The sequence below is a fragment of the Equus asinus genome, chromosome 3 (genome assembly GCF_041296235.1).
Source record: "Equus asinus isolate D_3611 breed Donkey chromosome 3, EquAss-T2T_v2, whole genome shotgun sequence".
Taxonomy (NCBI): Eukaryota; Metazoa; Chordata; class Mammalia; order Perissodactyla; family Equidae; genus Equus; species Equus asinus.
The window spans coordinates 68,634,806-68,661,705 of NC_091792.1; the positions used below are offsets into that span (position 1 = coordinate 68,634,806).

The window sequence follows — 26,900 nt, forward strand, 5'->3', positions numbered from 1 at the left end:
TGCTGACTGAGGCACCTCGCCCCGTACTGTTGAGCCAGGTCACCGGTATTTCACACAGGGCATCCTGTGGGCCCGAGGCTCCAGCTCTGGACACAGGGAGCTCACTGTCCATGAGGCTCATCTGCTGCATGAACAGCTTCTAGGATTTGAACAAAGGGCACGATGATTGGAAAGTAACTGAAGAACAGCCGCAGGCCTAGGTGGGGAAAGCACAGGGACAGTCAGGTGAGCTGGGCCGCCTACAGAAAGGGCAGAGGACCCTCAGTCAGGCCCAGACCTAATGGAACCTGGTGGAACCTCTGCGCTCCTCCTGCTCTGAGCCTGCTGCTCTGCCTCCCTTCCCTGCTTCCCATCAGCAGAGGATCAGGTCACGCTGCCTGGGCCTCACCTAGGCCCAGGTCACTGCGGGGAGTCAAGGTCAACAGAGAATCCTGCCCTAAGGGAGGCTGAGAGCTCACCTGGGAGGGGAGACGGACGTCATGGAGGGAGAAAGCAGAACGTGGTGTGAGACAGACAGGGGGGAAAAGGTCCTCAGAGGAGGGAACCCGCTCAGGGTGTGCCCACCATGCGAGGGACATCCCAGGACTGCCACACCTGCCCCTGTGGACAGAGCGAGACCTGGAGGCAGCAAGGTCTCTGGCTTTACACCTGGCCTGGCCTCTGTCACCAACATGGTGGCAGAGCGAGATGGGGACAGACAGACTCTGAGCAAGAATTTAACCTGTGAGATGGAGCAGACACCACCCAACTCATGGGACCGTACTGGGCATTAAATGAGACATGTGTGAAATGCTCTGCACACTGCCGTCCAACAGAAATACAGGTGGGCTGCAAATATAACTTCATATTTTCTATCAGCTGCATTTCAAAAAATAAAAAGAAACAAGTAATACTAATTTTAATAATGTATAGTACTCAATAATTTTAATAATGTATAGTACTCAATATATTCTAAATATTTTCATTTCAAAATATAATCAACATTGAAAAATTGTTAATGAGACATTTTGCACACTTCTTTTGTACTAATCCTTTGAAATATGGCATGGAGTTTACAGTAAAGCTCATCCAATTTGACCTAGCCACAGGTCAGGTGCTCAGTAGCCGCCTGGGGCCAGTGGGTGCCCTGCTGGTCAGATTTGCCCCTTAGGTGTCCTCAGTGTGGGGGAACCTGGCCCTGAACAACACGGGAGGAGAAGGGGAGGTGGAAGAGGGAGGGACAGGGAGGTGCAGAATGTTATTGGGATGAGATGGGATGGGGTGCAGTCGGGGGAAGAGGTGGGAGAGGAGGATTAAGGGTCCCGATGGCCCAGTGACAATCAGCATAGGCCCCCTGTGTCCAGCATCCCCTGCTCTGTGCTTCCCTAACAGCTAAGACACAGCAGGAAGGATACTGACCCTCTTCCCTCCACTGCCCTGAACAAAACACTCACTTTCAGTGGGGTCTGCACCGTTGGCTGGAACCAGCAGCCTCCTTCTCATCTGAGACCCTTCAGCTCCTGCAGGTCCCTGTGAAATACAGTGGAGACTGCCCTCGGGTCGAGACAAGAGTCCTAGATCTCAGACCTGAGCCTGACAACCAGCCAGCCGTGTGGCCTGGGGCAGCCACCTCGCCTCCCAGGTCTCCATGGAAATGGAGAGGAACCTCCCACTCCGTGCAGCTCTCAGGCTGCGTGTGCTTGTGTGCTCACGGAGGCCCACCCTACCTGCATAATGCCCACTTCTCAAGTGTCGTTCCAGCTCTGACAACTGTATACACCCAAGTAACCATCACCCAATCAAAACATGGAACATTCTTACCACCCCACACAGTTCCCTTCTGCCCCGTGCAGTCCATCCCCACCCACCCCATCAAAAGAGTCAGCCCGCCACAGGCTTTTATGTGACTCAAAGGAAGAAGATAGATGAGGGCACTTTGGAAAATCAAAAGTGAGCATTTATTCGATGAATGTGAAGGTGCTTTCATCAATAATATGGTACCATATCAATAGTCTAAATAAGGAAATGAAAGCATCAGGTACTCTCCATGGAGGCTAAAAAGACATTTTTTAAAATTAAACACCAACTCAGATTTTTTAAGACACCTCAGAATAGGAGGCTGCATCCATAATGATGAGAATTCCCATACTAAACAAGGGCCAACGTCATTCCCAATGGTGACATGGGAGGCATCCTACACAAAGGCCAATCAAGACCAAATGCCTGGGCAAAAGATCTGAACAGACATTTCTCCAAAGAAGATATCCACATGGCCAACAGGCACATGCAAAGATGTTTGACATCACTAACTATCAGGGAAATGCAAATCAAAACTGTAATGAGATATCACTCACCGCCACCAGAATGGCTACAATTAACAAGACAGGACACACCAAGTGTTGGAGAGAATGTGGAGAGAAGGGAACTCTCATACACTGCTGGTAGGAGTGCAAACTGGTGCAGCCACTATGGAAAGCAGTATGGAGTATCCTCAGAAAATTAAGAATAGATCTACCATACGATCCAGCTATTCCACTGCTGGGTATTTATCCAAAGAACTTGAAAACACAAATGTGTAAAGATATATGCACCCCTAGGTTCATTGCAGCATTATTCACAATAGCCAAGACTTGGAAGCAACCTAGGTGCCCATCAAGGGATGAATGGATAAAGAAGATGTGGTATCTACACAATTCAATACTACTCAGCCATAAGTAATGATGAAATCTGACCATTTGTGACAACATGGATGGACCTTGAGGGTATTATGCTAAGCGAAACAAGACAGAGGGAGAAAGTCAAATACTGTATGATCTCACTCATAAGTAGAAGATAAAAACAACAATGACAACAACAATAAACGAATATAGAGACAGAGATCGGACTGGTGGTTATCAGAGGGGAAAGTGTGAGGGAGAAGGGTGAAAGGAGTGATTAGGCACAAATGTGTGGTGATGGATGGTAATTAGTCTCTGGGTGGTGAACATGATGTAGTCTACACAGGAAGTGAAATGTAATGATGTACACCTGAAATTTATATTATGTTATAAACCATGTTACCAATAAAAAAAGAATGAAAATTTTTTTAAAAAACAATTAAAAATACTTAAAAAGCAGCCAGAGAATAAATAATATTATTGTCAAAAAAGCAGTGAGGTTGTCAGCTAATTTCTCAATAAGAGTGATAGAATCCAGAATAGAGTGAAACGATGCCTTTAAAGAACCGAAAATAAATACAACCAGAATTTTCTAAACAGCCAGTATGTCTTTTAAAAATGAAGAGAATATAAAAGCTTTTTCAGATAACAAAAATTGAGACAATAATTTGCCAACAAATCTAAACTGAAAGAAATACTAAAGTGGGTTCTGTTAGCAAAAGAAAAATGATTCAAAATGGGTCAGTATAGATTCCTCATTTCTAACAAATGTACTGCTCTGGCGGAAGACGTTGACAACGGGGAAGGCCATGCATGTGTGGGGACTGGAGGCACACGGGGATCTTTCTACCTTCTGCTCAACACTGCTGCGAACCTAAAACTTCTCTACAAAATAAAATCTATCAAATTTTTTTTTTTTTAAAAAAAAGACCAAAATGCCTGCCTTCTCGAAGCATCATTGGACATTGTTCTGAATGTTGTGGCCCATGCAACCTGGGCAGGAAAGAAAAATAAGAGTCAAGACTCTTGGGAGAGAGCAGGAGAAATATTCATTATTTTAGATAAGTTTGTATATTTAAAAAACTCTCAGGTTGGGGCAGGCCCAGTGGTTCACGCACTCTGCTTTGGTGGCCTGGGGTTCTGGGCGCAGACGTACACACCACTCATCAAGCCATGCTGTGGCAGCATCCCACATACAAAACAGAGGAAGACCGGCAATAGATCTTAGCTCAGGGCAATCTGCTTCACCAAAAAAAAAAAAACCCTCTAAGGTTAAACTACAATAGCTAAAAGTGAAGGCGTTTGCATGAATGCTTAAAAAACAAATGAGTAGAAACAATAAGTTGGAAATGGAATTACATGAGATCCAAAGCATAATGATTATAAAACACATAAACACATCAAATACAATGAAACACTCTTGACAAAAACAGGAATAATTTATCTGAAGAAAAAGTAAATTTTTACTGGATTATAATAAAATACTTGACTTAAAATACTTTTTTTTCCCTTTCAAATGAACTTTACTGTTTTAGACCAGTTTCAGGTTCACAGCAAAATGAGTGGAAAGTACAGAGTTGTCATCTCCTCTCTGCTCCCACGTGAGTACAGCCTCACTCACTGTCCACATCCCGCACCAGAGGGGGACATTTGTTACCATCTGTGAACCTGATGGACGACACCATAATCACCCAGAGTCCACCCAGTACGTTAGGGTCACTCCTGGAGCCGTCCATTCTACGGGTTTGGACAAACACAATGATGCGTAGCCACGACCACACTGACTGCAGCATAACTGCTCTGCTCCCAAACCCCGGGCTTGACCTATTCACCCCCCTCTCGCGCCTAAACCCTGGTCCACAGTTTTGCCTTTTCCAGAATGTGCATTTTAGGTTCCTCAATGTCTTTTCATGAATTGATAAGTCATTTCTTTTAACTGCTGAATAATAAACCATTGTCTGGGTGTACCACAGTTTACTGATCCGTTCACCTACTGAAGGATATCTTGGTTGTTTGCGAGTTTTGGTAATCATAAATAAAGTTGCTATAAACACCGTGTGTAGGTTTTTGTGGGGACATAAGTTTTCAGTTCATTTGGGTAAATACTAAGGAGCGTGACTCCCAGATCCTCTGGTAACACTAGGTTTAGTCTAGTGAGAAACTGCCAAACTGTCTTCCAGAGCGGCTGTGCCATTTTGCGTTCCCACCAGCAATGAATGAGGGTTCCTGTTGGTCGACATCCTCACCTGTGTTTGGTGTTGGCATGTCCTGGATCTTCTAAGTTTGGCTGAACAAACTTAAAAAACCTTAAACATGTTTGGTGGTATCTCAGTGTTGTTTTAATCTGCTTTTTCCCAATGACATATGATATGGAGCATCTTTTCAAATGCTTATTTGCCATCTGTATACATTCTTCAGTGAGGTGTCTGTTTGGATCTTTTGCCCTTGTTTAACTGGATTGTTTCTTTTCCTATAGTTTATTTCTTATTCCCTTGGAAGTTTCTGCTCTGGTAAGTTGTGATTCTCTGTGTCCAATAAGCCAGAGACACAGAACAATTCAGGGAGCTCCTTACATCATATTGTGTCTCAGAATAAATTCCACGAAGATTACACAGCTATATGGTGAAAATGAAATCATTTAAAAAACTGCCTGAGAAATTAGAGAAGTTCACCCTGTGTGACGGAAGAGTCTTTCTAAGCTTCTGAGCAACGACAAAGTAAACGTGCCGACAGTGATAGACAGTTATAACATTAGACCAGACGAGAGGGCAAGCAGGGTCCCATCATCTGCACGCAGGGAGGGAACGGAACCCGAGCTCTCAGAAGGACTCCGGGAGACAGAGCCACAACCACATGCAGCACAGTCAGAGCAAGGAAGTGTGGCTTCAAGCCAATGTTTCTTAGCAAAAATGACGAAAGAAAAGCACTCAGTGTCAGACCAAGATTGATGAACCCATATGACCAACACCATGGGTGTGTGCGTGTGTGTGTCTGTGAAATGAAAAAGTACTTCGACACATTCACCCAGCGATTCTACTTCTTCCAGAGCAGCTCTACAAAAAGATCAGGAATCTGGACAAAGATTTCTTTTCAAGTACCCTCACTGGAATAATAATTTATTTTGAAATAAACGTAAAACTTCCTACTGCTACAGGAACAGCTGACTGAATTATTTTACTAGCACTTATGCTGGAATATTATGCAGCCCCCCTCCCATCACTCAGCAATCACAGCAGCGCCCACTCTCTGCCTGCCTGTTCCAGGCTGTCCAGTGAGACGTGGACAGATAGGAAGACCCACACAGTCCACGGGGCTGACGCTCTACCATATCCGGGTGGCGGGCTCCTGCACACGCAGCCTCCTCCCCTTCGGGGCCCAGATCTCCCTCCATCACCACTTCCCATGGACAGGAGAGCTGACCAGCGCCAGCCTCTCCCTGTTCCTACCACGGTCCTGGGCAAGCAGAAGGGCCAGGGCGCCACATGGCCCATCACCCACTCACCAGCAGACGCTCTGCTTCCCCTTGGGACTGTGCACTGACACCTGTCGGCTCTGCCTGCTCCTGGCCTTCCAGTTCCTGCTCAGAAACCAGGGTGGACGACGACTCTCTGTTGTTCAGGGTCTTGTTGTAGGCGTTGTCCAGAGCCTCAGGTCCTCTTGGGGGACAGGAGCGCCAGAAAAAGACCTTGGGAAGGCAAAGAGCTGCCTCAGGGGTCCTCACCCACAGCCCCCTGCAGGGCCCCAGGGGACACGGCAGGCTCTCCCCCCACGCTGTCCCCCAGGCTGGCCCAGGCTCAGCACATCCAGGACTCGAGGGTCGGCACCTCTGCCTGACGCCCCCGATGCCCAGGGGGCAGGGCCGTGGGGTGAGGGCGTCTCACAAGCAGCAGGAAGGACAGGACTCGGCACTGCCAACTGGCCTGGGGGCTGCTCACAACGGGCCACTTGACCTCTTATGGTCAGCCCAGGCCCCCAGGCCACTTTAAGAGCCAGGGGCAGCAGTACAGGACAATGGGGACCACATCCACCCAGGGCTTGCTGTGGGCGGGAAGAGGTTCCTGAGAGCCTGATGCGGCCAGATCCTGGAGAAACCAGCTCACTCTGTTCATGCAGTTGGCGGCCACTTCACAACCTAGAAGAGAAGGGGCATCCGCCTTAGCCATGGAGAGGCCTCTTTGCAGCGCCTCCCTGTCCATGGACAGTGCAGGGGCAGGGTGTGGGCTGGGGGCTCAGACACCAAACAAGGAGCCCCGGGCCTGGTGACAGGAGGGGGCCATTCCAACCCCAGGCACCCTGGGGGACGGGGAAATAAAAATAAACACATATAGATCTCTGTTGGGTTCTGCTCTGACCAAAGCTGTGCAGACCCCTGACCCTCTCCTCTTGAGTCCAGGCACCCAGTCGAGGAGCGGACCGCCCCTCTGCCCTGGCCAGGGCCCGAAGGCATGAAGAACTGGCCCTGCCCCCCTGGACTTATCTAGGGACAGGAGGTGACCGTCAGCCCCAAGAAGAGGGCACTGATGTGATCTCGGCCCTCGTGAGGTGCAGGTGAGGTGGGAGATGGAGGGAGATGACAGGAACAAGATCAGAGCGAGACCAGAAAGACCAGGGGGTTCGGGAGTTGGAGGGGAGGGCCCTTCTGTCGGGAGAAACAAAGCGGGGAGTGAGGGAGGCAGAGAGCGTCAGCGCCTCCCCGCCCACCTCACCTTGAAGGATGCGCCTCCGGCAAAGATACACAGTCAGCCCCAGCAGCAGCACAGCCACAGGCCCGACTACAATCCCAATCACTGGCCATGGATTGCCTGAGGAGGGAGAGGGAGTAGTGGGTAGCCCCACGGTCACTGGCTCTCCAGGAACCGGGGCCTCCCCACTGGCCTGGGTACCTGATCCTTGGTGGACACACTTGAGGTCACTCCAGGGGGTACAGGGACTGGCCTCAACCATCCCATCGGGTCACCTGGGCACAGACACAGAAAGGACATGGAGGGGATCGGTGAGGGAGAGCTGGCAAGAGGAGGAGAAAGAGGGCACAACCTCCCGCCCAATGTCCCTAAGAGTGGAGGAAGAGCGGCCTTCTCCTGTCTGCAGGCCCTGGGCCCCTCACTCCCCTGCTGGGTGCCAGAGGATCTGAGCATGCGCACTTCAGCCCCTGGGGCCCCTGCTGAGTGTTCAGAGCTGCACCTGCAGGGGCTGCGACTTCTCTGCAAGCTGAGCTTCCCTGGCTGCGGGTGGAGCCCTGCATGAGGGGGCATCTTACCCAGGTCAAGGGTCAGAAGCCCTTTAGGCACCAGCTGAACCTCATCCTCCATCAACCTTTAATACAAGGAACGTCTTGTCCTCCCCGTGCTGACTATTCCTACCCATCGCGGCCAACACCAGGGTCAGAGAACAGGAAATTACTGCTAGACCCTGAATCCCAGTAATAGGGAAACGCACGTCTTACGGGGGTGACAGAGGCCTGGGCCAGGCAGGCTGAGTCAGCTCAGGGCTTTGTTGGAACCAGGAAGGAGCCACAGGCTAGGTCTCACGGGGGCTCGGCTGTGGGCACGTTTGTGTTCACGGGCCCTGCCTGCATAAAAATAATATTAAAAATCACGCTTGATGGTTAGATTGGCAAAAATATCCAAAACCAAGAGTGACAAATTTTGGAGAGGTTGTGGAGAAAAAGGAACCCTCATACACTGTTGGTGGGAATGCAAACGGGTGCAGCCACTATGGAAAACAGTATAGAGATTTCTCAAAAAGTTAAAAATAGAAATACCTTATGACCCAGCCATCCCACTACTGGGTATCTATCCTAAGAACCTGAAATCAGCAATTCCAGGAGTCCCATGGACCCCTATGTTCATGGCAGCATTATTTACAATAGCCAAGACGTGGAACCAACCAAAGTGCCCAGCAACTGATGATTGGATAAAGAAGATATGGTAATATATACACAATGGAATACTACTCAGCCATAAAAAAGGACAAAATCGTCCCATTCGCATCAACATGGATGGACCTTGAGGGTATTATGTTAAGCGAAATAAGCCAGACAGAGAAAGACGAACTCTATGACTCCACTCATAGGTGGAAGTTAACATATAGACAAGGAGAACTGATCCGTTGTTACCAGGGGAAAGCGGGGGGTGGGGGGAGGGCACAAAAGGTGAAGTGGTGTTCCCACAACATGACGAACAATAATGTACAACTGAAATCTCACAAGGTTGTAATCTATCATAACCTTAATAAAAAAAAAATAAATTAAAAAAATAAAAATTTTTTAAAAATCACGCTTGATGACGCAATTGTTGTAAAGAAGAAGACAAGCCCAGCTGCACTCCACTCAGTTTTCCCTTGTGATTTCAGAAGAAACTAAACATTTTCTGGGGCCACTGACAGCATCACAGGCCCTACGTAGTGGCCCACTGTGCCCCGTGGAAAACTTTACCCGGCCGCAGGGCAAACACGTTGTGAGATCGGGGAAGGGGACACTGCAGGGGCCAGGGTGGGGGCACGCCGATGGATGACGAGCGTCGCTGCAGGCTCAGAAGTCCCCACAGGCACAGGGAACCCTGGGGAGGAGGAGGGGCTGCATGAACAAGGACGGACAGGGGGTCGGGGAACCTGCGTCTTCTGTGGGCTGGGAGCCTTGGCGGCTCCTTGTCTCACCAGCTGCTGCCGGTCTGGCAGACCTCGGGGAAATCTTCTCCGTGGAAAGTGCCACGTTTGCACCAACACTCCGTTTCTCTGGTCCCGGTGCATTTACTTGTCTCCTGTTCACCTGGAGACAAAGGACAAATATTTGGCCACATGTTTCCCTCACATCCCTCAGTTCTTTTCCACTCAAACCCCTTCCACTCAGCTTAACTCTGTTGACTAATTTTGGGGGCAATTTTCTGCAGCAACACACGCGGGGCACACAAAGGACAGCCACCGTTCACCTGTCACCAACAATCAGAGTCATACGAAAAGGAACATGTTTCAAGCATCATGTTTGAAAGGAAAAATCCTTTAGCTCACAGTCATGAGCAAGGGCTGGGAAAAAATCTGATAGACCCTGGATGGACAGGAACCCTTGGGTGACTTCCCAAACCTGGTCCTGCTGCAGACGTAGGGCAGCCTTAGGCCACGAGGCTGAGAGAGTCGAGCCCCCTCCAGGAGCACAGAGCAGAGGGCTAAGGAGGGCCTGGCACTGACCAGACTGACGTCTCAGCTCAAACCTAGCCTTCTCCACTAGGCCTGGCCTGTTCACTGTTGTGACTATACTGGCCTCCTTCTCAAGGGAAAGATTATTACCCTCCTTCCAACTGATGGTCTAAAAGATTTCCCTACTGTATGGCATACATTATAAAAATAATTTCTGTCTTCATTTTATTTTATTGACCTAAGACATAGTCACAAAACAGGGTATGATGAAGACCAAGCTGAGCTAGAAATCAGCTTTCTGACTCCCCATTCGATACAATTCGCATCTCATCACCCGGCACCCTAAGTGTAGGCATGGGGTCCACATGTTCTGTACCTGATTGCAAATCATACAAAGTCAACAAGCAGGGCAGGCGTCTGAATGACTGTGTGACCCGCTCCATTTGTGCACGGTGTACAATCTCTACTGTCTTCTGACACATGGGATCCTGGGAAGGGAGAGAAAAGCTGGTGAGTGAATCCCCACAGGATTCCAAGAGGCTGGCAGTGGTGGCCAGAGAATGCCTCTCTCAGCCATCTGTGGACCCCTAACGGAAATCCACTCCACTGGCATCAGTCAGCTCACCAGTTCTGCACCCACTGCACACCTGAGGCCAGCGCTGCCAACAGAGCTACAATCTAATCCAATAGGAAATACGAACTTATAGTTGCCATGTTACAAAGGCAAAAATAAAGGGTCATATTATTTTTAATAATGCATTTAGCCTTATATATCCCAATTAATATCATTTTAACATCAATCAGTATAAAACATTGAGATACTTTACGTTATTTTTTCATAACCTCTCTTAGAATCTAGAGTATATTTCTCCCTTCTCACTTTTATCGCAGCTCGATTCGGAGTAGCCATATTTCAAGTGCTCAAAAGTCAGATGGGCCCACTGACTACCGCACTGGACAGCACCACCCTGGACCTCGGACGCTCCAAGAAGCAAGCCCTAATCCCTGATCTCAGCGAGCTCACGGTCAGTAGATGACACAATCAAACGGGAGCAGAAGTAACAGGACAGTGAGAGGACAGCCTGCAGTGAAAGCTCATGCCATCTGCCACGGGAGGAAGATAAGGGAAAAGTGGGTCAGACCTGTAGAGGGTCAAAGAGTGAAGGGGCCCGAGGCTGCCCTGGAGTGGAGAGGATTCTAGCTCTGAGAGGAGGGGCCCGTGTCCAGAAGCCCAGCCATCATCTCCAGCGAGAGACCTCAACCTCCCCTGAAGGATCAACCTCTCCCCTTTCCTGATTCTCTTTTTTTTTTTATTGTGGTAAAATTTGCCATTTTAACCACTTTTAAGTGTACATTTCAGTGGCATTAATTACATTCACTATATTGTGCAACCATCACTACTACCTAGTTCCAAAAAATTATCTCCCCAAACAGAAACTCTGTACCCATTAAGCCATAGCTCTCCGTTTTTCCTCCTCCCTCCGCCCCTGGTCAACTCCCAACTGCTTTCTGTCTCTATGAATTTGCCTATTCTGGATATTTCACCTAAGTGGAATCACACAACATTTGTCCTTTCGTGTCTGGCTTATTTCACTTAGCACAATGTTTTCAAGGTTCACCCATGTTGTAACATGTACCATACCTGCATTCTTTTTTTTTTTTAATCACTGAATGATATTCCATTATCTGTATAGACCATATTTTGTTTTCCCATTCTTCTGTTGATGGACACTGGGCTGTTTCTGCCGAGAAGCAAATGCTGCAGTTTGTTACGTGAGGGAGGGTATGCTGCAGCAGAAACAAATGCCGCCGCAAATGCTGCAGTGGACATGGGATATAACTACCTGTTCGTCTCTGTTTCAGTTCTTTCGGCGAATACCCCAGAGAGGAATTGCTGGGCCATACGGTAGTCTATGCTCTACTCTTTGAGGTACCACGAAACTATTTCCATCAGCCATACCATTTCACATTCCAAACAAAGGTTGCAGTTTCTCCACATCCTCTCCAACACTTGATTTTTTTTCCCATTTTAATTATTACCTATCCTAGAAGGTGTGAAGTGGTATCTCTTTATCATTTTGATTTGTATTCTCTTAATGACCAATACTGTTGAGCATCTTTTCATGTGCTTATTGGCCATTGATGTATGTTCTTTGGAATAATGTCTATTCAAGTCCTTTGCTCATTTTTCAATTGGATTGTTTGTCTTTTTGTTGTTGAGTTATAAGATTTCCTTATATATTCTGGGTATTAAATCCTTATCAATTATATGATTTGAAAATCTTTTCTGCCACTCTGTAGGTTATCTTTTCACTCTCTTTACAGTGTTCCTTGATGAACAAAGCTTTCAATTTTAATCAATTTGTCTATTTTTTGCTGTTGCCTCTGCTTTTAGTGTTATTTTTAAGAAACCATTTCAGATGGGATTATAGTATTAATGAAGTCCCCTGTTTCTTCTTGATCCTTTTTCTAGTCATTCTAGCATCTTTTTGAAAGAGGAGTAGTGAAGTATTCAAGTATTATTGTTGAAATGTCTGTATCTCCCTTCAATTCTGTAAATTTTTGCTTCATAAATTTTGGGACACTGATGTTAAATGCATATATGTCTATAATTGTTATGCATTCTTGATGGGTGAAACTTTTATCAACATGCAATGTTCTTTTTGTCTCTTTTAATATACAAATACATAACATATTATAATTTCAAGTATTGTCGATAATAACATAATCTCTTCAACTCTCTTTTGGTTACTATTTTCATGGAAAACCTTTGTCTGTCCTTTCACTTTACTTCCTTGAGTCTTTGCTATCGCTAGAGGGGTTCAACTTCAGGTTTGAGCAGACAGAAGAAAGAATCAGTAACATGAAGAAAGGCTGTTGAAATTAACCAGTCTGAAAAGCAGAAAGAAAAAGAATGAAGAGAAATGAACAGAACCTAGGGACCTGTGGGACACTATCACACATATCAGTGTAGTCATCATGGGAGTCTCAGAAGGAGAAAAGAGAGAAGGGGTCAGAAAACAATTATTTGAAGAAACTTCCCAAATTTGATAAAAAGACATGTCTACACATCCAGAAAACTCAATGAACTCCAAGTGGGATAAACTCAAGGAGATTCACACTAAGACGGAGTACAGTGAAATTGATAAAGACAAAGAATCTTAAAAGCAGCAAGTGAGAAGCAACTCATTAAGAACAAAGGATCCTGGGTATGATTATCAGATGATTTCTCATCAGAAATCATGGAGGTCAGAAGGCAATGGGATAACATATTTTAAAGTACTAAAAGAAAAGAATAGTCATATAAGAATTCTATATCCAGGAAAATAATCTTTAAAGAATAAAGGAAAAATTAAGACATTCTCAGATAAACAAAAGCTAATGGAGTTCAATATGAGTCAAACTTCTCTACAATAAAAGTTAAAGAGAGGCCCTCAGGCTGAAATGAAGGGAGACTAAACAGTAACTTCAAGCTATACGAAAAAATAGAGAACATTGGCAAAGGAAACTACATGGGCGAATGTAAATGCCAGGATCATAGTCCTTTTGGTTTGTAACTCTCCTTTTCCCCCCCATGATTTAACAGGCAAATTTTAAAAAGAATAATTATAAATCTATGTCGCTGGGCACATAATGTACAATGATGTGATTATGTCAATAAAAATACACAGGAGAGATGGAGATATATAGGAGCAGAGTGTTTACATACCATTGAAACTAAGTGGGTCTTATTCGAGTTAAGACGTTACAAAATTAGATGGCAACTGTAATCTTCAAGGTGACCACTAAGAAAATAGCTACAATAAATATATATAGATCCAGGGCCCTGTGTGATCTGGTCCCATCTGTCACTCTGACTCCTGCCCTTCCACCCACCCGGGCTGCCTTCTGGCTCTATTCAAACACCCCCAGCCCCTGCCCCCGAGGTACCAGTTCCTGCAGTGCCCTCCCAGGGAGCACTCTCTCTGGCTTTCAGCACCCCTGGCCCTGCCCACCTATGGTTGTCAGCCCAAAGTCACCCTCCCTGGGAGGCCTCACCAACCTTGTCAGTGTCTCACACATCACTCAATCATCCTTCACGATTTGTGACCCTAACAAAATGCCACAGACTGGGTAGCATAAATGACAGAAATCTGTCATAGTTCTGGAAGCTGGAAGTCCAAGATCAAGGCAGTAGCAGGGATGGCTTCCTCTGAGGCCTGCCTCATGGGCTTTCAGATGGATGCATCTTGTTGCCTTATTACGTGGTGTCTCTCTGCACATATGTGCCCCGGTGCCTCTCTGAGGTTCCAAATCCCCTCTTCTTATAAGGACTCCGATCAGCTTGGAATAGGGCCCACTCTAATGGCCTCGTGTTCACTTACTCACTTCTTTAAAAATCGTGTGTCCAAATAGAGTCATATTCTGAGGTACTGAGGGTTAGGCCTTCAGTATTTAAATCCTGGACGGACACACTTCAGGCATAACCCGCCCCCCCGGACCCCCATAATTCATGTCCTTCTCACATGCAAAATACAGTCATCCCCATCCCAGCAGCCCAAAAGTCTTAACCCATTGCGACATCAACTCTGTCCTAAATCTCATCTAAATATCATCGAACCAGGTACGCGTGAGACTCAAGGCATGATTCGTTCTAAGGCAAAATTCCTCTCCAGCCATGAATCTGTGAAACCAGACAGGTTATCTGCTTTCAAATACACTGGTGAGACAGGTGTGGGTGGACAGTTCCATTCTAATAGGAGAAATCAGAAGGAAAGAAGTTATAAATCCAAGAAAGCCCAGAATCTAGCTTGACAAATTCAGTTAGATTTTAAGACTGGAGAATAATCCTTTTTGGCTTGATAATTAGTCCTCTAGGCCCACCAGGATGGTAGCCTCACTTTCCACACCTGCTGGGGCAGTGCATCCCCCCCCTTGGCCCCAGGCAGAGGTCCGTCCCCGAGGCCCTGGCAGCGGCCTAGTTCATGGAAACCAAGTGGTGACCTCGCCTTCTGGAACCAAGAAGGAGGCAGTCTGGCCCCCCAGACCTGTGCCCTCTGGGCCCGTGGCAGAGGCGGCAGCTCTACTGATCTCTGAACCACTTCCACAGGCATTCTTCCCTGTTTTAAAGGATAACACATGTTTGTAGCTGGACGGCTCTATCGTCCTGTCCTACAGTATTCCAGAAGCCTGATGGCCTTCCTTCATTTTATCCCATCTCCGTCTCGTCTCCTTCAGACCGAGCTGGCAGTGTTTCTGCTGGTATAACCCCATCTCTAGTGCTGGCTTCTGCTGAGATGCATAATTGAATCTTTGAGACACAGCCACAGTCTCTTTTTGGAGAGATTATCCCACTATACCTTGGTGTTTTCTCCAGAACACACTTTCTCCTTTTTTTTTTTTTTTTTTTGCAATATGGATAGGCTGAGAATTTTCAAAATCTTTAAGTTCTGGTTCCTTTTTACTTGACAATTCCTTCAATTTCTCTCTCTTATCTCACATTTTACTATAAGCAGGAAGGAGAAACAGGACTGTGCCTTCAAGACTTTGCTAAGAGCCATCTCCAACTAAACGTCCCAGTTCGTCACTCACAGGCTCCACCTTCCACAAAACACTAGAACGCAATTCCGCCCAGTGCTCCGCCACTGTGTAACAAGAACTGCCTTTTCTCCAGCATCCGAGACCACGTTCCTCACCCCCATCTGAGACCAGAACGCCTTTAGCATCCACATTTCTGAAAACAGTTTCTTCAAGGCAATCTCTACTTTTTCTAACATGCACCTCCAAACTCTTCCAACCTCTATATGTTCCCCAGTTCCAAAGCCACTTCCACATTATTTTTAGGTATTTGATACAACAGCACCTCACTTCCTGGTACCAAAAAATACATTAGTTTGCTAGGCTGCCATAACAAAATACCACAGACGGAGTGACTTACACAAAACAAATTTCTTTCCTCACAGTTCTGGAAGCTGAAATTCCAAGAGCAATGTCACGGCAGGGTGGGTTCCTGTGAAGCTTCTCTCCTTGGCATTCAAATGGCCGCCATCTTGCTGCCTCTTCAGATGGTGGGCCCTCCCTCTTTGCACATGTGCCTGTAGTGTCTGTCTGTGAGTCTAAATTTTTTCTTCTTGTAAGAACACCAGTCAGATTGAAATAGGGCCTACTCTACCAGCCTCATTTTACCTTAATCACCTCTTTAAACACCCTATATCCAAACACCCACACCTTCTAAGGAACTAGGGGTTAGAGCTTCAACATATGAATCTGAGGTGAGGGGGCCACAATTTGGTCCGTAACAGTTCTTATCATGCCTCTGATTGTCACATGCATCCTCTGTGTGGACCATCCCAGAAGGAGAGCCCCAAGGGCAGGGGCCTCGTGCCCTCCCCTAGCACGGTGCCTGGCACACAGAGGGCATCCAGTAGGCACCTGTGGAATAAAGAACCAGAAACTGCAGGAATGGAACACTGGAAGGGCGTGGAGGCAGGGCGGGTAAAGGGTTAGAGATCAGTCTTCAAAAGTACCTGGTGGACACAACCCTTTCCAGGGGCTGCACTTCCCAGAGGGGCGGCTAATTGCGGTGAATTCGGTCCTGCTCGGTGGTCGTGGCTGAGGCAGCTGGGACCTGCAGGGACAAAGCAGGGATGGGCATGAGTGGCTTCCAGACTCTCACCCTCCCAGGAGCCTTCTCACATTCCTTTAACCTCATTTCCAAAAACAGAGCTGGGACCTTTCTTCTTCCAGCTCTAAACACTTACTCGTGTGCATTCATGTTTGCCTCATCACCATTTGGGGCTAACCAAGTATCATAAACTTGTGAAATCCTTCTTTATCTTTTTTTCGTATTATAAAACATGTTTATTCTAGAAAATGTGGGCAAATAATAGAAAGTTTTTCTACAAACACAAAAATTCTATGTGATTCCTTCACTAGAGGAAGTTTTCTTTAACATTTTCTCATTCAGTTCTACTGTTGGACCATATGTATAGAATACTCATTGTCTCTCTCTCACACACACACACATTTTTACAATTAAGGGTTATACGATATGCAAACTTTTAGAGATCAAGATGCAAGATTAAATGTTAAATAATGAAATTCCAGTTTAAAAAGCAACCTCAGAAGCTGCCTCAAAGGAGTCCTCAGTGTCCCAGTAAATACCGAAGAGACACAGAAGGAGTGACATGGCAACACACGGATCTGGTCCAGGACCGCTGTGCTATACGTGACATCACGGAGCCAGCTGGAGAAATTTGAGTAGGTTCTCATGATGAGACACAGCGATGTACTGATGATGATTTTCGGATTTGGAAGGTTGCTTTGTGGTTACGGGGCAGAATGGCCTTGTTAGTAGAAAGTACACACTTGTTACTCAGTGTGTATTTTTGAGCAGCTATTTTTCAAATGATTCAGGAAAATTTTTTTTGAATAGTTTTTGCAACTTTTCTTCAATTTGGGAGTATTTTAAAGTAGACAGTTAAAGTTCAAGGGAAAGGACGTAAAATAAAAACTGTTTATGTTGAAGCCAGTTCAACGGCCTGGGTCTAACCACAGTAAAACGCAGCCCTCTCCCATGTGAAGGCTTGTGAATCACTGGGTGACAGCTCAGCTCACCTGTGTCCACCGAGCCTTCCCCTGTCTGGGCTGGGCCTCCTCCCTTTAAATTTTTAAAGCATTCAATAAAGTTTAAAGATTTATACAATCAACATCCTCTATCTGCCTCCTTGATTCTATAATTAATAAATTTTCCTGTTTGCTTTATCATGTATTTATTTTTCTATCCACTCATTTATCTTATTTCTATGATCAACTGAAGTTGCACACATCAGTACCCTTCTCTTAATACTTCAGCATGTATTCTACTAACTAGAGTTAATGCCTGTTTAGTTTTTTGTTTTGTTGTTTTTTGGTTGAGGAAGACTAGCCCTGAGCTAACATCTGCTACCAATCCTCCTCTTTTTGCTGAGGAAGACTGGCCCTGAGCTAACATCCGTGCCCATCTTCCTCTATTTTGTAAGTGGGACGCCTGCCACAGCATGGCCTGATGAGTGGTGTGTAGGTCTTTGCCTGGGATCTGAACCCTCGAACCCTGGGCAGCAGAAGCCAAGTGTGGGAACTTAACCACTACGCCATTGGGCTGGCCCCATTAGTTTAGTTTTTTTAACAGCAAAACTTCAGGGAAATACACGGTTCTTAGGTGTGCCATTCAGTGAGTTTTGATAAATGCATACATGTGTGTAGCCCTAACTCTCTATCTAGATCAGACAACATCAGCATTACCACAGAACATCCCCTCACACCTCTGTACCCCTTCCCGGCTCATCCTAACCTGCAATGCCCCCTCCAACAGTTGGAGGAAGTTTCCTTCTGTTCCTAACATCATGAGAGCTTTCATCACGAAAGGGGGGTAAATGTTCTCAAATGCTTTTCCTACATCTATCAAACTTTACGTCCTTTTTCTCCTTCACATTGTTAATATAGTGAATAACACTGATTAAGTTACAGATGTTACTTGAACTTAAATCCCTGGGATTCACCCCACTTGGTCATGATATTTCATCTCCCATAAGCACTGCTGACCTTGCTTGGCTGTTGTTTTGCTAAGGGTTTTTACATCAATACTTAGGAGGGATATTGATCAGTATTTTTCTTTTTTGTAATGTCTTTCTCTAGTTTTGGTATCAGGGTAACACTGACCTCATAAAGCAGTGAAAAAGTGTTTCCTCCTCCTTAAAGTTTTGACAGAATTTGTGTAAGATTGGTGTTCTCTCTGTTATAAGTTTGTATAGACCTCACCGGGGGAACCACCTGCGTCTGCTCAGCTGGGGATGAGGCTCTAAATAACGGACGCCAATCCACAAACAGGGACAGGACAGCTCAGACTATCTGCTCCTGCAGCAGCCATTTTGCTAAGTAGTCTTTTTCCAGGAATTTGTCCATTTCGTCCACATTATTGAACTTTTTGGCATAAAGCTGCTCACAAGATCGTGTTACTATCCTTTTAAAGATACAGGTTTTGTTATGATACCCCCATTAGCTCCTGATACTGGCATTTTGTGTTCTCTTTATTTTTTCTTTGTAAGCCTGGCTAGGGGGTTATTAATTCAGCGGATCCCTTCAGAAAACGAACTTTTGGCTTGGCCAGCTCTTTTTATTGTTTCATCTATTTCATTGATTTCCACTCCTCCTTGTTACTTCGTTTGGTTCCAATTTACACTTATTTTGTATGGCTGATTAGTCAATATGGATCTTTGGGTTACTGATTTTATATCTTGCTTTTTTAGAAAATTTATTTGGACTTGTTTTACAGCCCGGAATGTGGTCTCTCTTGGGGAACGTAAGTGTTCACAGAAGAGAATGAGTCTTCAGTAGACGTTGCACGTCTGCTCTGTGAATGTCCATTAAGTCAAGGTGGTTGACAGTACTCAGACCTCTCATAACTTTACAGATGTTTTCATCTAATCGTTCCATCAATTGTGTGGGAAAGGGTGTTATAATCTCCCTTTCAGTCTGTCGTTTTTTGCTTCATGTATATTTAAGCTCTATTACCAGGTTCACGCACGTTTATGATTATTAGGACTAATGAATTAACCCTTCTAGCACTACAAAAGGTCCCTGTTTACCTCTGGGAGTATTCTTTCCCTTAAAATCAACTTCATCTGCTATTAAGATAGCCACAACACGTTGGCTTACTATCTGCACGGTACATCTGTTTCCACTCAGCTACTTTCAGTATATCTGTGTCTTGCTTTTAAATTGCGTCTCTTGCTTTCTCATCCTTTCTAACATTTTCTACCTTTGGATTGTAATGCTCAGTGGATTTACAGTCAATGTAATAACTGATGAGGTTGAAGTCGGTCTACAAGTTTACCATTTATTTTGAATTTGTCCAGTCTATTATTTTGCAGTTTCTCCTTCCCTGCATACTTTACTGTTAATTATGTACTTTTTAGAATTCCATTTTAATTCAGTATTGGCTTTTCATCTATAAATATTTCCATTATTTATATGCAGTTGTTACAGAGTTTAAAATATATAATCAACTGTTGCAATCTATTTAAAGTCTTTTAAAAGTAGATTTATTGAGATATAGTTGACATGCAATAAACTGCAGATGATTAAAGCATGCCATTTATCAATTTTGGCAGACATACACACCTGTGAAATCATCACCACATCAAGATAATGACCTTGTCATCAACCGCAAAAGATTCCTCACAGACAGGTATGAAGTCAAAGTATTGGGGTGCATGTAAAACCAAGAGGAAGGGGAGGGGGTCTGTAGTTTATGGTTGTCTCTACTTGAAGGAGACCAAGGGTGCAGCCAGAGATCAAGGGAGAGAAGGAAAACAAGAAGAGAGGCAGTGGCATGTGGAGTACTTGGCCTGCCTAGGCTCCACGGACCCTGCCTCCTCCAGAGACGCGTCATGAACTGGGGGCGGGGCCTGGGGTGGGGCTGATTCCTTGCCTTGGCCCTCCACACCAGGGATGTACGAGAGAGACACTTCCACAGCAAAGTGTGACCCTCACACCCTCAGGAGTCTAGACATCAGCATCACCTGAGTTCTCAGCATCTTCCTAGGCCTGAGATCTGCTTCAGAGGTTTATGGGTTGTTGCTTTTTAACTGCAGTAAGAAATTGAATTGAAAGTCAAGTCACCTGGCTTCTAGTCAGGGCCAGGCACTAAACAGCAGCATGATCCTGGGACAGTCACTTTCCTTCCTCTCTAAACTTCATGCTACCCTTTTTGAAATGACAGGCCGCACTAAATGGCCTCTCAGGGACACACCCTGGGCCAGCCTACTCCAGGCCTCATAGACGAGCACCAGATGCTCAACTGGGTGAATGGGGGATCCAGTGACCCAACCCTTGGTGTCGCTGGCCCCTGGGGCTGCTCACCCGCCTGCCTGCCCCTCCACCAAAGAGCTGGGTGACCTCCAGCAAGTCGCCGAATTAACCTGTGTCTCACACTGCTCATCAGAGAACAAAGATAATCACAGCTCCTACATAGTGGGGTTGTGAGAACGAAATGAGTTAATAAGTCTATAAAGTACGGGGACAGAGCTGGGCAAATGGTAAGTGTTGTATTTAAGCACAAGCTGTGTTAGTATAATCATTACCCTCAATGCCGATTTAATAAACGCCAATCCTCCAACCAGCGATACCACAACCCGAGGCCTCGCCTCTGTCAGAGCAAATTTGTGGAGGCCTCTCTGGAAAGTGGGGCGAGGTCTCACGCCTCCCTCACACTGCCTTCTTCATTATTTAGGTCCCTCGTCCCATCTCTTCCACCACACTGCAGCTCCCAGGCACAGGATGAACACAGGTCATTTGTTCCCTCCCCGAGGGCTCCTAGGTTCCCACTCCTTGGAGGATGAATAACAGCGTCCTCCCCCAGGACACAAAGGAGGTGAGCCCAGAGACGGCCTCAGTGTCCTGCCCAAGGAGAGTTTCCAGGCTGCAGCCCAGGGAGGGGAGCAACGGGAGCCCCAGGGCCTCTGCTGAGGAGACCCTGATAAGACCTCCCAGAGGCCGAATGCAGGGCAGGGAGCTGGAGAAGGAGAAGCTGCTCAAAGAAACGCACAGAGGGGCCCATCCAGCATCTGCATGAGCGCTGATCTGTGCACACACGAGAGGGACCCGTCCCGGCTGAGAAGAGGCCCCTGGAAATCAGCAGGCTGGACAAGGACCGGGGTTCACCGGAGCTGGGAACTGTCCATGTGCCCATCCGCCAGAAGGGACAGACCGCGTAAGAGAGGTGCTGTCTGGTTATCAGAAGTTTACTGTTAACTAATCCTTAAGAGGCAACTAAACTCCAATGACCTAATAGTGAAATTCTAGTTTAATGCTGAGATTGGCCCTATATCTTGCTTTTAAAAGTGGTCATTCCTGTTTCGCCCTCTTCCTCTCAGCTCCTCTCTACAGACTTGAGTCCCAGCCCGGACACGTTTCCTCTTTGAGCTGCAGTCTCTCATCTGTATACCGTAATTACCTCGTCTCCCCCAAAGGGCCAAGCTGCTCGTCTGAAGCGTTGGCGCCCTGGGGTGTTAGGGTCAAGGCGAGCCTCCCTCCCTTCCCCACTTGTCACGCACACATGAACAGGAATGGCAGGAGATGCTGTTCCCAGGCCAAAATGCCAGAGACCATCCTACTGAATCTCGTTTCCTCCACATTAAAGACACGTGAAAACCATGCCCAGCTCCCTGGCTTGTCAGGAAAACTACACAGGACAACAGATGCTCATGGCAGGACCGAATCTGCCCAACAGCACATGCTCGGTGCCTGTCACTGCCCCGCTCCCCGACCCTGCCCTGGAAGGCGGAGCCCCCTTCTCTTCCATCCCTGGCTAAGGGAAAGTGGCCCAAGAACAGGGACGGAGGCCTTCTGAGCAGGGCCTGGGGCCACCAGCCACTGCAGCCACACAGATTGATAGGCTTCCCGCTCGCCCCTCAAATTGCACCTGTGCAAGACCCTCAGCAGAGGGACAACAGAATCATCTGGACACACCAGGCCTGTGACCCTGCAATGCCGTCACTGTCATCCCTTGATGTTTGGGCTCCTCTGCATTCCTCCATGACCCCCTCCAGCATCTCTCTCCCCCGTGTCCTTCAGAAGCTCCTGCCTCCACCTCAGGGAGCCGACAGCAAGGTGCCAATCAAGCAGGTGGCAGCCACTGCTGGGCTGCACACCATGTGCCCTGTGACCCTCCCAGCACCACAGTGACCGACCCCACCCTGAGGATGTGATTTGTCCTCCCACAGGCGCCCTCACGGCTCTCAGTGGTTTACAAAGGGCCTTGCAGACTTTCACCTCCTCCCCATTTCACACTTGGGGAAGCGGGGGCCACACCAGGGTCCCAAAGCTGGAAAGGAGCAGAGCAGACCCGCTGTCTCCAGCTCCAACATCAGGACTCACAAGCCTGAGTGAGCTTCCGAGCCGCTGAGCCTCACAGTTCCTACTCTGATAGAAGTAGGTGGAAGCCTGCGCAGAAGACCTGGAACGGAAATGGGGCCGTGCCAGCACTGCAGACAAGGACCGGGGCCAGGAAGGAGCTCAGCACTGGGCGCCGTGACGTCCCCCTTCAACAGCCCGAGGACACGGGCCCCATCACGTTACAGGCAGGGCTGGGGCAGCAACTGGCCCCAGGTGATACAGTTCAAGGGCAGAGCTGGGATTCCAGTCCCCCTGTCACCCTCCCCTGCTGCCTAATCTGGGTCTCCTGGTCATCGGCCCCCAGTCTCAGAAAGCTCATGGAGCCTTGAAATCTCTCAGAGCACCGAGGAATCAAAACCACGACTCTGTGGCCCACCGCTTTCTACCTCTTGATGAGCAAAGAATTAAAGCTGAATGCAGCAAGGGTGTAAGGAGCCAGGAGCGCTTGTGGACTCGGTGGGAATGTAAATTGGTGCGGCCTGCTTTCGGGGGACAGTTGGTCAGTATCTAAAAAATTCTAGGGGGCCAACCCTGTGGCCCAGTGGTTAAAGTTCCACGTGCTCTGTCAGCGGCAGTGTTCGTGAGCCCGAATCCGGGCGCAGACCTGCTCCACGCGTCAGCCACACTGTGGCGGTGTCCTACATACAAAATAGAGGAAGACTGGTACAGATGTCAGCTCAGGGCCAATCTTCCTCAGGCAAAAAACGAGGAAGAGGCGAGCTTCTCAGGCTCGTTGGGCCATGCGGCCCGGGTGGCGGCACCTGCCGGCCCCATCCCAGGCTCTTCCAGGTGCACCAGAGCCTATGAATTTTGAAGATGAATGAAGGTCATGATAAATGTTTTCCAAAAACTTGTCATAGAGGATGGCTTTGAAAAAACCACTAGGAGCACAACAACATGTATAAGTTTATAGGTAGCTGCAGATGAATGTCAAAGTCCTTAGCTGTGCTGTTGAAAAATCCTTCATTGCCTCAAGTAATTATGATTTATGAAGCAACTACATCTACTGATAATTCACAGGTTACCACATTTTGGAAGGAAAAAATGAAGAATTGGTCAAGACGACATGAAATGATGAAAATTAGTATTTTATTTAACATTGATCACCTCACAGTAAATTATATAGGAAAATAAATGTTTGACTACTTTTGATTGCTGGGCAATAAAGTCTTTAAAATATATCAACTCTTTAAACAGCTATTCTCATAGTCACTAGTCAGACTTGTTTTTTAACATACTTTAGGGGTAGTATGTTCTTCACAATAACTAGGGTTTTTGTGGATAATAAGTCTCTTTGAGGTGGCAGGCAGCTGGGGAGAAATTTCTAGTACCTCCAGTTCTCATACCCTTTCTTGCCTACCTTAGCGGATTCCTGGAGAGGCCCTAATCACTGCATATTCACTATGTGGACTTCCCCTTTAGAACCTGCTATTGGACCTGAAAAACTCCTAAACTCCTTAATGAATTGCCCTTTACAAGTCAAGGTTTCACCTGTGACCTACAGATTTTGTGTAAATTTAAAATTTTTATTAATTTGCTTTCACCTTTGTGAACCAAATAATCCTAATCCTAGTACAAATAATAACAACATGCTATATTAAGGAAGATGGTGACTGGACAGTCTAGTCTGTCCAGGAATGGAGAATTTATAAGAATTCTAAAACTGAACTGAATTCTTACCTCAGTGAAGACTTAGCTAAATCTTCCTTTTTCCCTGTTGAGCCCTTGCTTTTATCAGGGTTCTAATTTCAGTATGTTAAACCACAGTATAAAATGTGTACAGTGACATCTCTGTAGTCACTTCCCATTAGAGGCAACATTTGAAAACCATTTCCCTGCAGTGTTTGATATTGGTCCTCCTGTTTCAAAAGAACCTTAACACTTCACAATTGTAAAATGGAGGCCATTTTACGGATCCTAGTTTTATAAAATAGAAATGTTTTCCCTTCATCCCATAGAGAACCAGAAAAATAATATATAAGAAGGCATAAAATAAAGTCTTAACTACAGAATTGTAATATGTAAATATTTTGTTTTTAAAAACTAGTTTTGCCTTCTGAAAGCTAACACTATAGTCTGGCACTAGTGGATATTCAATAAATATTGTTGAGTGAATGACTTATCAAAAGTTCTATAGAGAGTGAGCTGTCCATGAAGCTGTGTGAAGTATCAGTTTCTGGTACTGTGGTAGTGTCTTGGTTAATAAGGTGGCAATTTTATGATGACATTTCCTTTTAGTAAAATTATCTTTCATTAAAGCTTTGAAAAATAAAAATAAGGATTTTGGGGATTTAAAAAAAAAACGAGGAAGATTAGCAATGGATATTAGCTCAGGGCGAATCTTCTTCAGCAAAAAAATAAAAATAAAAGAAAGTCTATAATTATTTATCCCACTGACTCAACCATTCCACTTGCAAGTAATTACATAACATGGCTATATGGATATTTGATACCTACAAAGGTATTTACTACAATGCTGCTGGAATTGGCAAAAACATAAATAGGATATAATTGAAACAGCTATCCATAAGAGGGGAAAGTACAATAAACCGTAGTTCACGCAAGCAATAAGACACTATGTCATTATTTAAAAAATAAGATAAATCTTAAGGTACTTTAAAAATCGAATGTAAGTTGTTCTTGGCTCAGAGTTTCAAGAATGGTCAAGCACGTAAATGCGTAGAAAAGGCGAGACTTCTCGAGGGGTGACTAGAGCACTGGGACGTCATTCCCCAAAACGTGAACATTAGATTTTCACCTTCTCGACACAGGTATCCTTACAGTCACCGAGCCACCAGGTCCTGACTAAATGGAGCCATTCTCGAAGCAGCGTTAAATGTGGATCCCACTTAATACAAAATATTTTAAAAACAAGTTCTGGAATTATTTTATGAGCACAAAATGACTGCTTTTTTGAATTTAGTATTAATTATTTAAACAAAAACATTTAAAATGTCACTATTCCTGTAACCTTGGTTTGTCATTAAAATTTTTTTTTTACATCTAAGCAGCCTTAATCACCATGGGAAAGAACTCTTGAAGCTGCACTTTTGTCCATATTGAGTTTCATCTCCAAGCTCGCCACTAGCTGCTTTTCTGTCTCAAAAGAGAAATCAAAGCAAGAACTTCGCACCACCTTCGGCAGGAAGACAGGGCCCCAGGTCCCAGCTGTGGGATTATTAGCTGTTTATACAGAGCCCTGGGCTCGTGGCTGTGCAGGACAGGAGAAGAATGGAAGACTGGGGACGCTGGAGGTCAGACCTGGAAGGTGAGGAAGACAACAGAGGGAAAGTGACCTGTCAGGGCTGAACTTTTTTTTTAAGATTGCCACCTGAGATAACAACTGTTGCCAATCTTTTTTTTTTTTTTTCCCCTGCTTTTTCTCCCCCAATCCCCCCCCCCCCCCCCCCCCCCCCCCCGGTATATAGCTGTATATCTTAGTTGCAGGTCCTTCTAGTTGTGACATGTGGGCCGCTGCCTCAATGTGGCTTGACCATTGGTGCCAGGTCCGCGCCCAGGATCCGAACCGTGGAAACCCTGGGCCTCCACGGCGGAGCGCGCGAATTAACCACTGGCCACGGGGCCACCCCAGGGCTGCACATTTAACAGATTTGCAATGAGAATGTTTTAAAATTAAATATACCTCCCACTCCTCGCCTTCCCAAAAAAGGGATCAGGCACTTTGAATGCTTGCTACGGAGTTTCCAACCCGTTTTGCGCCATCGATTCTGCAATTTACTTCCGGACCAGCCAAGACAAGGACAGGGACGGCGAATGGGGACCCTTCTCCCTCTCTGCCGATGCCCGTTCTGCTAGGCCGAGATCTGGCTTTTCCCCTCGAATCTGCCCGAGTTCGACCTGCCTGGACGTGCCCTAGCCAGAGGTGACCCGGTAAGGAACCCTGCCATATCCTCCCACTCTGCTTGCCCTCTCCCGGCCGTCTGGAGCCAGGAACCGCGGCAGGGACTCACCGGCAGCAGGATACCCAAGACGAAGAAGATAAGGGTCCTGGGGCCCCGCGCCGGCCTGGGACCTGGCGCGCGCCCTGCCGGGGCGCCCAGGCGGCCAGGGCGCTGGGTCCCCGCTGCCCCGCGAGGTTAGGGAGCGCTCCGAGTTCCTGCCGCCGCTGGGTTTGCCGCTGGCTGAAATCTGGCAGAGTCACCCTGCAGGAACTCGTCTGTGTATCTTGTGGGGGCACGGGAACATCCTTGCGCGTCT

General features: G+C 46.5%; 1 protein-coding gene across 4 annotated transcripts; it reads right to left on the reverse strand.

Annotated features, from left to right (window-relative positions):
- Positions 1-26,900, reverse strand: LOC106827632 (tumor necrosis factor receptor superfamily member 10A-like). Of its 4 annotated transcripts, XM_070505199.1 has the most exons (11): positions 26,654-26,836; positions 25,819-25,943; positions 16,274-16,374; positions 10,144-10,255; positions 9,291-9,402; positions 7,520-7,593; positions 7,343-7,438; positions 6,737-6,768; positions 6,139-6,321; positions 1,434-1,509; positions 1-139 (listed from the first exon to the last, which is right to left on the reverse strand). In XM_070505199.1, the coding sequence occupies exons 6-11, from the start codon at positions 7,578-7,580 to the stop codon at positions 102-104; spliced, it is 486 nt and encodes a 161-aa protein (XP_070361300.1). In that variant the 5' UTR covers positions 7,581-7,593; positions 9,291-9,402; positions 10,144-10,255; positions 16,274-16,374; positions 25,819-25,943; positions 26,654-26,836; the 3' UTR covers positions 1-101. The 4 variants fall into 4 exon arrangements, with proteins under 4 accessions (XP_070361300.1, XP_014691054.3, XP_044622767.2 ...); XM_014835568.3 differs by lacking the exon at positions 25,819-25,943 and having other exon boundaries at positions 26,654-26,900; XM_044766832.2 differs by lacking the exon at positions 25,819-25,943 and having other exon boundaries at positions 7,343-7,593; positions 26,654-26,783.

Bases quoted from the DNA above. Each gene is read 5' to 3' on its own strand.
- LOC106827632 (XM_044766832.2), bottom strand. From the start codon at position 7,580: ATGGTTGAGGCCAGTCCCTGTACCCCCTGGAGTGACCTCAAGTGTGTC. The intron at 6,769-7,342 runs GTGAGGTGGGCG...CTTCTCTTCTAG, and splicing joins CCGGAGGCGCATCCTTCAAG to GTTGTGAAGTGGCCGCCAAC. The intron at 1,510-6,138 runs GTGAGTGGGTGA...TGTATTTCACAG, and splicing joins GGGAAGCAGAGCGTCTGCTG to GGACCTGCAGGAGCTGAAGG.